We start from the raw sequence: 13,586 nt of genomic DNA, 5'->3' as shown, positions 1-13,586 counted from the left end.
TACCTACCTATCTACCTATCTACCTGCCTACTAGTTGTTTTGTTTGGAAAGGTTTTGTCATTGTATTGCTCTTTACCGGCACCTGCAGAGTACAGGACTTTACATTGTAACTTCGACCCGCTTGACTGAATACACAACAAACAATGAAGAAAGAGTTTTATCTGCTTCGCTGCCAGCTGCTCCCCCCGGGATCCGAAAGTGGCGTATAGCCTGTACTTCAACATCAACGAAAGTGCTCGATATATGCTGTATTGAACCAATAAACACAAACTAACTGTATCACTATAACATGATGGTGATGGTGATGAAGAATGCATCTAACGTTCCGCTGTTCATTATAATACAAAAACAGAGCATTAAACAAACCATCATGCTCTTACTTTGAAATCATGCGGAAATGTCGTCATCAGCGGGCCATCACGTGGTTTCCGAAAATCACCGAGTGACACGAGTAGATTTTAGACTGGCGGAAAATATGTCTCAAAATTCCGTGTGTGTAAAAAGACGATCCACGAGCAGAGATTTGAGATCCACGAGCAGAGATTTGAGATCCACGAGCAGAGATTTGAGATCCACGAGCAGAGATTTGAGATCCACGAGCAGAGATTTGAGATCCACGAGCAGAGTTTTGAGATCCACGAGCAGAGATTTGAGATCCACGAGCAGAGATTTGAGATCCGCAAGCGCATTTTTGGTTGACAAATACAAAATGGATTCACAAATGCCTGATCGAAAGTTGTAAATGTTAAAGAGATATTCACAGATCTTTTTTTTAATTTGTGAACATATTTAGCGTATTTGCAAATCCGTTTTACACTTGCACATTTATTTGTGAGTTTGCAAATCTTTTAAATGCATTTGTGGTGTTTTACATTTACAAATCACATATTTACACACATTATTTTTATGTTCACACAAATAATTATGAGACATATCTATGCCCATAGAGTTCATTGTCGATTTCAATGTCATGTCACAGCAGTACCAGCCAATCACAGCACAGCAGTACCAGCCAATCACAGCAGTACCAGACAAACACACACACACACACACACACACACACACACACACACACACACACACACACACACACACCTCTTGTGGAACACTGCCAGCAGTCTGGGGTCCAGCATGTTCTCCTCTGGCTCCCAGCTGTTGTGCCTGATACAAATAATAAGACACCAATTACATTAAGAAAATACCTGTAAACTCATATAACTAAGTAGTACCAGGTCAGCAGCGTCCCATGACACAGTACTACTGTGCTGTGATTGGCACAGTATTACCAGCCAATCACAGCACAGTAGTACCAGCCAATCGGGATAGCATCCATTGCAATGAAATGAATTGTAATGGCAATGAATTAGAATGTGTTGGTGTCAATATAACTTTGTCACCACAAATGTCATTTATTTTAATAGCTATTTATCGGCCTCTTTCTTCAAACAATCTTTTTTATGAGAATTTTAGGAAATTATTAAGAGAATGTAATTTTAAACAAAGAAGTTATTATAATGGCCGATTTTAACATCAACTGGGAGGATACATCTGCTAGAAGAATCTTAAACCGATAACTTTGACCTTGTGCTACTGATCAATGGACCTACAAGAATCACTAATTCCACCAGGACACAAATTGATCTAATTTTTTGTAACAAACCAGAGAGAATTTTTAAATATTTTAATATATTAACTGGTCTCTCTGACCACAATATGATTTTAGTCGCCATGAACCTAACAAAGAGGCGATGTAGCCCTTCATTCAGGAAAAATGATTCTTATGGTATTCCCGAAAACAAATATGAGACCTTTATAAATGCTGTTCAACACATAAATGGGATGATCTTTTTCTGGGAATAGACCACGAAGAAGACAGTCAAATGTTCTCAAAAACATTAGAGAGCACTATCAGAGATTTCAATTGCAAATTCAAGCAAGAAAATAAGAAAAACACTGTCCCTTGGATACATTTGAATATTTTAAAACTAATGAATGAAAACAAATCCATCAGGCCATGACAGGCATCACTTTGCTGTGCTGAGGAACAAAGTCATTAAGAAGTTACGGAAGGCTAAGGCAGACTTCTTCTTGACTATAATAGACAAGGCAGGGTGCATTCTAAAATAATCTGGAAACAGTCATAACTATTCACTGGAAATACATATAGGGAAAGAAAACTGCTTGATCCTGTCCTAGGTGCCTCAAGGGGCGGTAACCCTCGAACCTCCTGGTGGACACCGGTGGTCAGGGAAGCCGTCCGACTGAAGAAGGAGGCCTTCAGGGATTTGTTATCCCGGGGGAGTCCCGAGGCAGTTGCAAGGTACCGACAGGCCCGAAGGGCAGCAGCCTCAGCCGTGGCCGAGGCAAAGCAGCGGGTGTGGGAGAAGTTCGGAGAAGACATGGAGAAGGACTTTCGGGCGGCACCAAAGTTGTTCTGGAAAACTGTCCGACACCTCAGGAGGGGGAAGCAGGGGACCATTCAAGCTGTGTACAGTAAGGATGGGACGCTGCTGACCTCAACTGATGGAGTGTTAGGGCGTTGGAAGGAACACTTTGAGGAACTCCTGAACCCGACAACTCCGCCCTCTATGTTAGAGGCAGAGCTGGAGTATGACGGGGGATCAACACCAATCTCCCGGGGGGAGGTCACTGAGGACGTCAAACAACTCCACAGTGGCAAAGCCCTGGGGGTGGATGAGATCCGCACAGAAATGCTGAAGGCTCTGGGTGTTGAGGAACTGTCATGGTTGACACGTCTCATCAACGTTGCGTGGAAGGAGTGGCAGACCGGGGTGGTGGTTCCCCTTTTTAAAAAGGGGGATCAGATAGGGATGCACGATATTGGTTTTTTGAAACCGATACCGATACCGATAACTTCCTGCTTCTCAAGACCGATACCGATAACCGATAATAATATAATATATATATATATATTAAATGTACCTGTAGTTTTTGCACACCTGGTGGTAAAAAAAAGACTAGTAGTGAGCAAATGACATGAGCATTACTACTATGAACAAAACAAAGCCAAGAACAGTTTTGACTCTTCAAAGTGACCATATTTATTTTCCCAAATAAAGTTCTTGCCTTTTTCAAAAGCCTCGTGGATAGGTAAAAGCCCCGGTGCCTTTGCAGCTGGCTTTGGATTTGCCGCTAGTTTAGCAGCGCAGGCGTCTTCGTACGCTTTTAACACACCATCGTAGCGATGGCGATGTTACAGGTGACTAATCAGGTTTGAAGTATTATAGCTCGTTGCCTTTTTCCCTCCTCGTGGAACTTCTGCATTTGTTAATACAAATAGCAAGCGAACTATCTAACTCTGAAACTTTGAAATAGTCCCATACCACCAACGACATGTTTGTTTACTGTCCTGGCTTCACCGCCGCACACCATTTACGCCACAGCCAGGCACGAGTTAGGGAGCGCTGGATTTGTGAAAAACTCCCCTCTTCCTAAACCACAGTACTGGCAAAACGGGAGGAGCCGAGTGAAAAACAAGCGCCCCTCATCCCAATCCACCCACACCGCAGTATTTATTTTTTTTTTTTACGCAAAAAACATATTTTATATTATCGGGGCTATTAATACTTGTATCGGGTTTATTGGGATGACGTCATAATTCCTAATATCGGACCACTAGGATCAGAGGGTGTGTGCCAATTACAGAGGCATCACACTACTCAGCCTCCCCGGGAAAGTTTACTCTAAGGTACTCGAAAGGAGAGTCAGGCCGATTGTCGAACCTCAGATTGAGGAGGAACAATGCGGATTCCGTCCTGGTCGTGGAACGACGGATCAGCTTTTTACTCTCCCAAGGATCCTGGAGGGGGCCTGGGAGTACGCTTATCCGGTCTACATGTGTTTTGTAGACTTGGAGAAGGCGTATGACCGAGTTCCCAGGGAGCTACTGTGGGAGGTGCTGCGGGAGTATGGGGTGAGGGGGTCTCTACTCAGGGCCATCCAATCTCTGTACTCCCAAAGCGAGAGCTGTGTCCAGGTCCTCGGCAGTAAGTCGGACCCATTTCCGGGGAGGGTTGGCCTCCGCCAGGGCTGCGCTTTGTCACCAATCCTGTTTGTAATATACATGGATCGGATTTCGAGGCGTAGTCATGGGGGAGGGGGTCTGCAGTTCGGTGGATTAAGGATTGCACCACTGCTTTTTGCAGATGATGTGGTTCTGATGGCTTCATCGGTCTGCGACCTTCAGCACTCACTGGATCGGTTCGCAACCGAGTGTGAAGCGGCTGGGATGAGGATCAGCACCTCCAAATCTGAGGCCATGGTTCTCAGCAGGAAACCGGTGGACTGTCCACTCCAAGTAGGGAATGAGTCCTTACCCCAAGTGAAGGAGTTCAAGTATCTTGGGGTCTTATTCTCAAGTGAGGGAACAATGGAGCGTGAGATGGGCCGGAGAATCGGAGCAGCGGGAGCGGTACTGCAGTCGCTTTACCACACCGTTGTGACGAAAAGGAAGCTGAGCCAGAAGGCAAAGCTCTCTGTCTACCGGGCCATTTCCGTTCCTACCCTCACCTATGGTCATGAAGGATGGGTCATGACCGAAAGAACGAGATCGCGGATACAAGCGGCCGAGATGGGCTTTCTCCGCAGGGTGGCTGGTGTCTCCCTTAGGAATAAGGTGAGCAGTTCGGTCATCCGGGAGGGACTCGGAGTTGAGCCGCTCCTCCTTCACTTCGAAAGGAGCCAGTTGAGGTGGTTCGGGCACCTAGTTAGGATGCCACCTGGGCGCCTCCCTAGGGAGGTGTTCCAGGCAACGTCCAGCTGGGAAGAGACCAAGGGGTAGACCTAGGACCAGGTGGAGGGATTATATCTCTTCGCTGGCCTGGGAGCGCCTTGGGATCCCCCAGTCAGAGCTGGTTGATGTCGCCAGGGAAAATAAAGTTTGGGGCTCTCTGCTGGAACTGCTACCCCCGCGACCCGACCACGGATAAGCGGGAGAAGATGGATGGATGGATGAAAACTGCTTGAAGTAAATGGAAAGCTTATAAACAATCCAGCTAACAGAGCTGAAGTTTTAAACCACTACTTCATTGATTCTGTTGCAACCATTGCACAGTGTTTCTCACCTGACACATTTTTGTTATGTTAATACAATTGAGCCGGCTTTCAGCATTAGAAATATCACTGAATCTGAAGTTACAAAAGTGATAGGATCTCTTAAAGCATTTAGAACAAAGGATATATTTGGCATGGACATGGCTAAAATATCTCAGCACAACACTTTCTTATCCTATTGCCGAAATGATTAACCTCTCCTTCTGTCAGGGAATGATTCCAAGTGTTTGGAAGCTGGCTATAGTGATCCAAATCTTTAAAAGTGGAGACCTTCCTGTTACTAGAGTCCAATTAGTATCCTTCCTACAGCGTCAAAGGTTGCTGAGAAACTTGTGTCTGAGCAAATCATTGACCATTTAAACACTAGTACATTTTCTCTGCATCCAGTGCAGTTTGGCTTTAGGGCCAAATAGTCAACAGAGGCCGCCAACTGTTTTTTCATAGAACAAATCAAAAACACTTAAATGGATAGCATCTTATTTGTTTAACCGATCTCAGTATGTGAGAGTTCAAAATTATGAATCTTTTGACCTTCGTCTTTCGACAGGGGTCCCACAAGGTTCAATCCTGGGACCATTACTATTTTCGCTATATATAAATGATTTACCATCTGTATGTCCTGACACAAACATCCAAATGTACGCAGATGACACTGTAATATATGTACATGGAAGCAATATGACACAAGTGGCTAATGAACTGACAAACACCATGGTTCATGTAACAGCTTGGTTGGAACAATGCTGTTTGCAACTAAACATTTGTAAAACCGTATGCATCTTCTTCACCAAAACAAAGTCCTCTTGTGTTGAGCCAGATATGTTTGTATCAGGGGAGAGGCTACAGGTGGTGTCACAATCCAATACCTCGGAGTCATGATTGATTCAACACTCAATTTCAAGGCTCAGGTTAAAAAATGATGTAATAGGGTTAAATTCAGTCTGTCGAATGTTAGGTTCACCAGAGATTACATGTCAATTGAGGCATCTCTGATGTACACACACTCTATGGTTCTCTCACACATCACCCACAATTAAACATGCAAATGTTTGTCTTTTGCCGGAGAGCAATCAGCAGTGCAAAGAGACAATACAGAGACGAAGTGGAGTCTGACTTCAAAGGCTGTAAAACCCGGAACTTGTGGGTGGGACTAAGAACAATGACAGACTACAAAGGAGCAGCAGGGGGTGCTGCGGGAGTGTCTGCGTGCGCATCTCTCCCAGATGAGCTGAACAGCTTTTGTGCTCGATTCGAGAGCAGCCAGGCTGTGGAGGCACAGAAGGACCGGGAGCCCTGCCATTTTGTTTTAAAGAGGGCGGATGTGTGTAAATCCTTTAAAAGGGTTAACCCACACAAGGCTCCTGGACCTGATGGCATCCCTGACCGTGTTCTCAGGGTGTGTGCAGTTCAGCTGGCAGAGGTGTTCAACAGGTCCCTGCTGCAGTCTGTAGTCCCCACATGCTTCAAACACTCCACCATCGTTCCTGTCCCCAAGAAGACAATAATCACCAGCCTCAATGACTACCGCCCAGTAGCACTCACCTCCATCATCATGAAGTGCTTTGAGCGGTTAGTCAAAACCAGTGGCGAGTGACTTTTATACCTAGGCCCTCTGACCCCCCCTTCCCTCGAAAAAAAAGAAGAGATATTACGTCACAGCGTATACTTCAGCGGAATATCAAAACAGCTGCCCGGGGTGCAAAACGCATCAATGACAGCGCAAAACAACACCATTTATATAAACACCTATCATGACAGGGCACCCACAGCCAAGTAACAATTAAACATGAATTAAGTCGGCACGGCGGCCCACATTGAAAATGACTTAGGCCTACCTTTGATGATAAATCACTGAAACACAAAGTCCATCCTCCTGTCCTTTTGGATGAAGCACTTGCGGGTCATGCAGCTGATCCTTTGCCACTCCAGTTTATCATTGTAACTCAATCTTGAAAATGACTCGGTTAATAATTTCGCAACGATGTCATCACTATCACTGAAGTGAGCCATCATGAACGCACTTATGCTAATTATAATGCTAATTATAAATCTATCGATCATAAATCTATCGATTAGATTTATGATTCAAAAATAATAAAAGTAGGATAGACATGTGGATATTATCCGGCTGAACAAAACGTGCATTTATCAAACAGGTTCGTTTTCCACAGACCTTATTTCGAGCTATTTTCCAAAATCCTATGGAGAAATCCCACTGCTTTCTGTCGAGGGAATCCGAGCAGAGCTTACTTCCGGGTTTTAGGACGCGTCACTGCACCACTTACATAGACCTCACAGCGGGCGGAACTTGTCATAAAGTCCGCGAAAATAAAGCCCGCCCATTTAGAGGGAATATATGATTGGTCAATTGTACTGGCATTTGACATTTCTCTCTCATTGAGTTACTATAGCGGGCCCTCTGTGAATGTAGAGAGGGACCAACAAGCTCTCCCGTCTTCACATAACTCGCAGAGACGGCATTTAACCCTTCACATTCCAACAGAAACTGAACAGGCAGATTCAAAGGATTTATTTCTTTGGAAATATTATTTTTAAATACAATTAAATCAAGTTATTTTGGTAAAACTAATGAAAAATGTAACAACAAAAACATATAAAAAAATATTTTAAAAAAAAAGTATTTTTTTTAATGTTTTCAAATATTATTTCTTAGAATACTTAGGCCCTCACAGAGGGCCTAGAGGGCCCTGACGGCTCGCCACTGGTCAAAACCTTCATCACCTCCTCCCTGACTCTCTGGACCCCCTGCAGTTTGCCTACAGAGCAAACAGGTCCACAGACGACGCCATAGCCCTCACCATCCATACTGCCCTGACCTTCTACAGGTGCACCATAGAGAGGACCCTGACCTTCTACAGGTGCTCCAGAGAGAGGATCCTGACCTTCTACAGGTGCTCCATAGAGAGGATCCTGACCTTCTACAGGTGATAGAGAGGATCCTGACCTTCTACAGGTGATAGAGAGGATCCTGACCTTCTACAGGTGCACCATAGAGAGGATCCTGACTGGCTGCATCACGGCCTGATACGGCAGCTGCACCGCCCTCAATAGTAAGGCTTTACAGAGGGTGGTGAAAACTGCACAGAACATCACCAGGACGGAGCTGCCATCAATGGAGGACCTTTACTCCCAGCGGCTCAGGAAGAAAGCCCTCAGGATTATAAAAGACCCCCATCCCCCCAGCCACAAACTGTTCAGTCTGCTGCCGTCTGGCAGGCGGTTCCGCAGCATCCGGACTAAAACCACCAGACTCTGGGACAGTTTCATCGCACCGGCCATAAGACTATTAAACACCTGAACTTTGAAACAACATCCATAACATTCATCTGTTTGCAACTCACATTTATCATATATACTGTAGTGCCGTGAAAAGAGAGTCGGAGGCGGTGTATTAAGAATGGAGTTCCAATCTTTATTATCCATTACTTTCAGAGAGGTTAACACATGCACTGCTCTGCCTGATGAGCTAGCAGGAATGGCAGCTAAAGCTACAGGTGTTCCCCACTAAAGGGTCCGTGTGGCAACACAATAAGCAAGGTGAATTATGTCCAATAACGTGTCACCACACAAGCCCCCCCAGAATTCACACATAAACAAAATCAGCATGGCGGGGAGGAACGACACGCCGACCCCCACGACTCCTGAGCACGGGAGTCGGAAAAGTGACTCCCGCCTGTGCGGCCCCCGGAAGGGGAGGGACCGGAACAACAGGTCTTAAATCCGTGACAGGGGACGAGGCCGGGGGGCGGCCCCGTCGCGGAGGTCGAGCCAGCACCACAGGCTGGTCCAAGTCCAGGTGAGCAGCCTTCACCCGGTCCACCGAGACGTGCTCGGCCTTGCCACCCAGGTCGACCACCAGGTGCTTGTCCCCGTGCTCCAAGACCCGGAAAGGCCCATCATAAGGGGGCTGCAGGGGGCCTCTGTGCGCATCGTGCCGGATGAACACGTGCTCCGCCGAGCGGTGCTCTGCGGGAACCTGGGACACCTGAGTACCGTGCTGAGTAGTAGGGATCGGAACAAAGGCCTCAGCGGCGTCACGCAGGAAAGCCCGCTGGGCCGACGCCGACCAGGGAGCCGATGCATTTGGGAGGAAATCCCCCGGAACTCTCAGCGGCTGACCGTAGACCATCTCCGCTGTAGAACACTGCAGATCTTCCTTAGGTGCGGTCCTCAGGCCCAGCATCACCCAGGGCAGCTTGTCGACCCAGTTACCGTCCGTAAGGCCGGCCTTGAGGGCCGCCTTCATGGAGCGATGAAAGCGCTCGCAGAGACCGTTAGCCTGAGGGTGGTAAGCGGTAGTCCTGTGCAGCTTAACCCCCAAACCGCCTGCCACAGCGTTCCAGAGCTCGGACGTGAACTGAGAGCCCCTGTCTGAGGAAATGTCTGACGGGGTGCCAAAACGACACACCCACGTTGCAATGAAGGCCCGGGCAACGTCTGCGGCTGATGTCGAAACGAGCGGAACCGCCTCCGGCCAACGGGTCGTCCAGTCCACCATGGTGAGGAGGTAGGAAAACCCCTGAGAGGAAGGCAACAGACCAACCAGGTCAATGTTGACGTGATCAAACCTCCTCTCAGGCACCAGGAAACGCTCCAACGGGGCCTTCGTGTGGCGGTGCACCTTAGCGCGTTGACAAGCCACGCACTCCCTGGCCCAAGTCCTCACGTCCCTTTTCAGTCCTTGCCAAACGAACTTCGCCGCTACCAAACGGACCGAAGGTTTAACGCCGGGGTGTGACAGGCCGTGCACAGCCTCGAACACAGGACGCCTCCAGCTGGCAGGGACGACAGGCCGCGCCAGGGCCCGTAGAGACGTCACACAGGAGAGTAATGCCCGCGTCGCCGAACACCACGTCCTCCAAGCGCAGCCCCCGCGCTCTCCACCTTCAGGGCCTGGACGCCGGGATCTGTGACCTGGTCTGCCGCCATGCGAGTATAGTCCAGGCCCAACTGGACGGCACCGATGACGACCCTGGAGAGGCAATCAGCAACCAGGTTCGACTTGCCAGCCACGTGCTTAATGTCCGTAGTGAACTCCGATATGTAGGACAGCTGCCGCTGCTGACGTGCCGACCAAGGCTCCGCCACTTTTGACATGGCAAAGGTGAGCGGCTTGTGGTCGACAAACGCCGTAAATTCACGGCCTTCCAGCATGAAACGGAAGTGCCGCACGGCCAAATAAAGTCCGAGGAGCTCCCGGTCAAAGGCGCTGTATTTGCGTTCTCTAGGCGTCAGCTGGCGGCTGAAAAAGGCGAGCGGCTGCCAAGCGCCCTCCACCCACTGCTCGTGCACTGCGCCGACCGCGTAGTCTGACGCGTCCGTGGTGATGGAGATGGGAGCCGTAGATGATGGGTGTGCCAGCAAAAGCCGCCTGAGCCAACGCGGTCTTGACCTCAGCAAAAGCGCCGTCCGCCTCTGCTGTCCAGTCGATCTCCTGGACGGGGGTCTTGCCTTTCAACGCTTCATACAGCGGCCGCATGATGTGTGCGGCCCGGGCGATGAAACGGTGGTAGAAAGTCACCATCCCCAGAAACTCACGGAGCGACCGGGCTGTGAGCGGGCGAGGAAACGCCGCAACAGCCTCCACCTTCGCTGGCAGATGTGTCGCACCGCCCTTGGTGACGCGGTGCCCCAGGAAATCGATGTCCGACACCCCGAACTGGCACTTTGCAGGATTGATGATTAATCCGTGTTCGTTGAGCCGTGTGAAAAGGGCTCGGAGGTGGGACAGGTGCTCCTGCACTGAAGCGCTGGCGACGAGTATGTCGTCGAGGTAAACAAACACAAACGGCAGGTCCCGCAGCACCGAATCCATCAGGCGCTGGAACGTCTGAGCGGCATTCTTGAGTCCAAAAGGCATCCGCAGGAACTCAAAAAGTCCAAAAGGCGTTATCACTGCTGTCTTGGGAATGTCCAGGGGGTGCATGGGCACCTGGTGGTATCCACGCACCAGGTCCACCTTGGAAAACACCCCCGTACCGGCCAGATGCGCCGAAAAGTCCTGAATGTGCGGCACCGGATAGCGGTCAGGCGTAGTGGCGTCGTTGAGTCGGCGGTAATCCCCGCACGGGCGGAAACCCGCCGTTCGATTTGGGAACGACGTGCAGGGGGGAAGCCCAAGGACTGTCGGAGCGGCGGACAATGCCCAGGCGCTCCATGGTTGCGAACTCCGCCCTCGCTACAGCCAGCTTAGAAGGGTTCAACCGCCGGGCCCTGGCGTAGACAGGAGGCCCTCCGGTAGTGACGTGGTGTTCCATGCCATGCTTAGTGGTAAGCGCAGAGAAGGTGGGTAGCGACAGGTCTGGAAACTCGGCCAACAGTCTGAGAAACGTGTCTGCACCTGACAGCGAGCCTGACAGCCCGTCGTACGCTGCGCTGCCAAGTGTGCACACGAGGGAAGAAAACGTTAAGGCATCAACCAAACGCCTATTCTTAACGTCCACTAAGAGTCCATGAGCACACAAAAAATCCGCTCCGAGGAGGGGAAAAGAAATGTCCGCTGTCACAAAATCCCAGCTGAAACGCTGTGCTCCGATGCACAAACACATAGGCCTCACGCCGTACGTGCGAATGGGACTGCCGTTAGCCGCCGTCAATCGCGGTCCGTGCCCCCCACGGGCGACGTCTTCACTCGACGCTGGAACTACGCTCCGTTGAGCGCCCGTGTCACACAGAAACAGGCTCCCCGAAACGCTGTCGCTGACGAAGAGGAGCCTGCACGTGCCGCCGACGCTCAGAGCCACTACTGAGCGCCGGCCCCTCCATTTCCCGGGGGTTTGTAGCTGCACGGAGCGATGCATCTCTTCGCCCTTGTCCCGAAACGTGCGTGGTAAACGCACTCTCCGGCGTCTCCACGCCGGCTAGCCACAGCCGTGTCCGGCCTCCGCCACGCTTTCTTGACTGCCGGTGGGCCGCTGAGCGTCGCGGCTAACGTCTCTGCCCCGGGCTGTTGCGTAGCCAGGAAAAACGATCCGCTTCCTCAGCCAAAGCACGGGGCTCCGTGACAGGCGTGTTGGCCAGCGCCGTCTGTACCCGGGGAGGCAAGTGACGCAGGAAAATCTCCGTGAATAAAATACGGGGATCTTCCCCCCCTAGCAGATTTAGCATTTTCTCCATTAGCTGGGATGGCTTGCTGTCTCCTAGGCCTTGAATGTCAAGTATCTGGCGGGCCCTCTCCTTAGCAGATAAGCTAAATGTCTTAAGGAGAAGGGCCTTAATCGCCTCATATTTGCCATGATGTGGGGGGGCTGCGATGAATCCCACCAACCTGGACGACGTGGAGCTCCCCAGCGCTGCTACCACATGGTAGTATTTTAGGTCCCCGTCACGGACCTGTCGGCAGGCGAAATGTGCCTCCACGTGTGCGAACCATGCCTCCGCGGTGTGCTCCCAGAATTCCGGCAGCTTTATGAAAACATCGCGCTCAGCCATGTTCGTTAATTTTCCGGAAACTTTCTCGGAAAAGTCAGGGTCACCAGTGTAGTGCCGTGAAAAGAGAGTCGGAGGCGGTGTATTAAGAATGGAGTTCCAATCTTTATTATCCATTACTTTCAGAGAGGTTAACACATGCACTGCTCTGCCTGATGAGCTAGCAGGAATGGCAGCTAAAGCTACAGGTGTTCCCCACTAAAGGGTCCGTGTGGCAACACAATAAGCAAGGTGAATTATGTCCAATAACGTGTCACCACAATACCAACATTCCAATTACTGTATCTAGACTATTCTGCACAGTTTCTATCATATTCTGTTTCTATTATATTCTATTTTATTTTATTTACTTGTATTATTGTATCTGTTCATCTGTTGCTCTGTTGGAGGAGCCTGTGAGCTCAGATTTTCATTGTCAAAACTGCACTGTAGCTGCTGCACTGTAGCTGCTGCACTGTAGCTGCACATACAGTATTATGACAATAAAACTAGGGCTGTCAAACGATTACAATTTTTAATCAGATTAATCACAGCTTAAAAATTCATTAATCATGATTAATCACCATTCGAACTATGTTTAAAATATGCCATTTATTTATGCATATTGTTGTGGGAATGGAAAGATAAATGAAAGAAGGCGGATATATCCATTTAACATACAGTATCTATGTTTATTATAACATTTGTCTGCGTGTCAAAATGAAAGACAACCCACACACCTATCAATCATCAAACCGTGGGGTCTTAATTCATTACGTGTTGATTTCTATCAACGGGGGAGTACTTCAGGAAAGTCGACAGAGGGGGGGCGGCGGCTAGTGGAGTACTTCGTGACCACAGAGTGTGAACGTTGTGATCAGCTGTTTTAGCGCAGTTCTCCAGTGAAGGGGGGGGAGTCTCCCTCCGCAGCCGGTTGGCGTAGTTTTGGCACAATTCCGTTGTACAGACCGACGTTAACAGCAGCCCTGTCTGTGCACACGGAGACCGACTCTGTCGTCCGGTGATCTAACCGCCTTCTGGAAAAGCTTCACAAGTACGTCGGTACGCAAATGCGCTTTGTGACA

General features: G+C 49.3%; 1 protein-coding gene across 2 annotated transcripts in view; it reads right to left on the bottom strand.

The window, feature by feature from the left end:
- Positions 1-13,586, bottom strand: part of LOC117548249 (protein NLRC3-like) — a 45,632-nt gene that overhangs the window by 13,874 nt on the left and 18,172 nt on the right. Inside the window, exon 8 of one of the 2 annotated variants that reach the window (XM_034219400.1) lies at positions 1,096-1,161. The exons of the other annotated variant lie outside the window; for it this stretch is intronic. Within the exon in view, the coding sequence (XP_034075291.1) occupies positions 1,096-1,161 (66 nt within the window). The remainder of the gene's footprint in view (positions 1-1,095; positions 1,162-13,586) is intronic. 2 annotated transcript variants of the gene reach the window in all.

This window comes from Gymnodraco acuticeps, unplaced genomic scaffold, assembly GCF_902827175.1.
Source record: "Gymnodraco acuticeps unplaced genomic scaffold, fGymAcu1.1, whole genome shotgun sequence".
Taxonomy (NCBI): domain Eukaryota; kingdom Metazoa; phylum Chordata; class Actinopteri; order Perciformes; family Bathydraconidae; genus Gymnodraco; species Gymnodraco acuticeps.
Note: the sequence above shows the minus strand (reverse complement) of the source record. Positions and strands in the feature narration are given on the sequence as shown.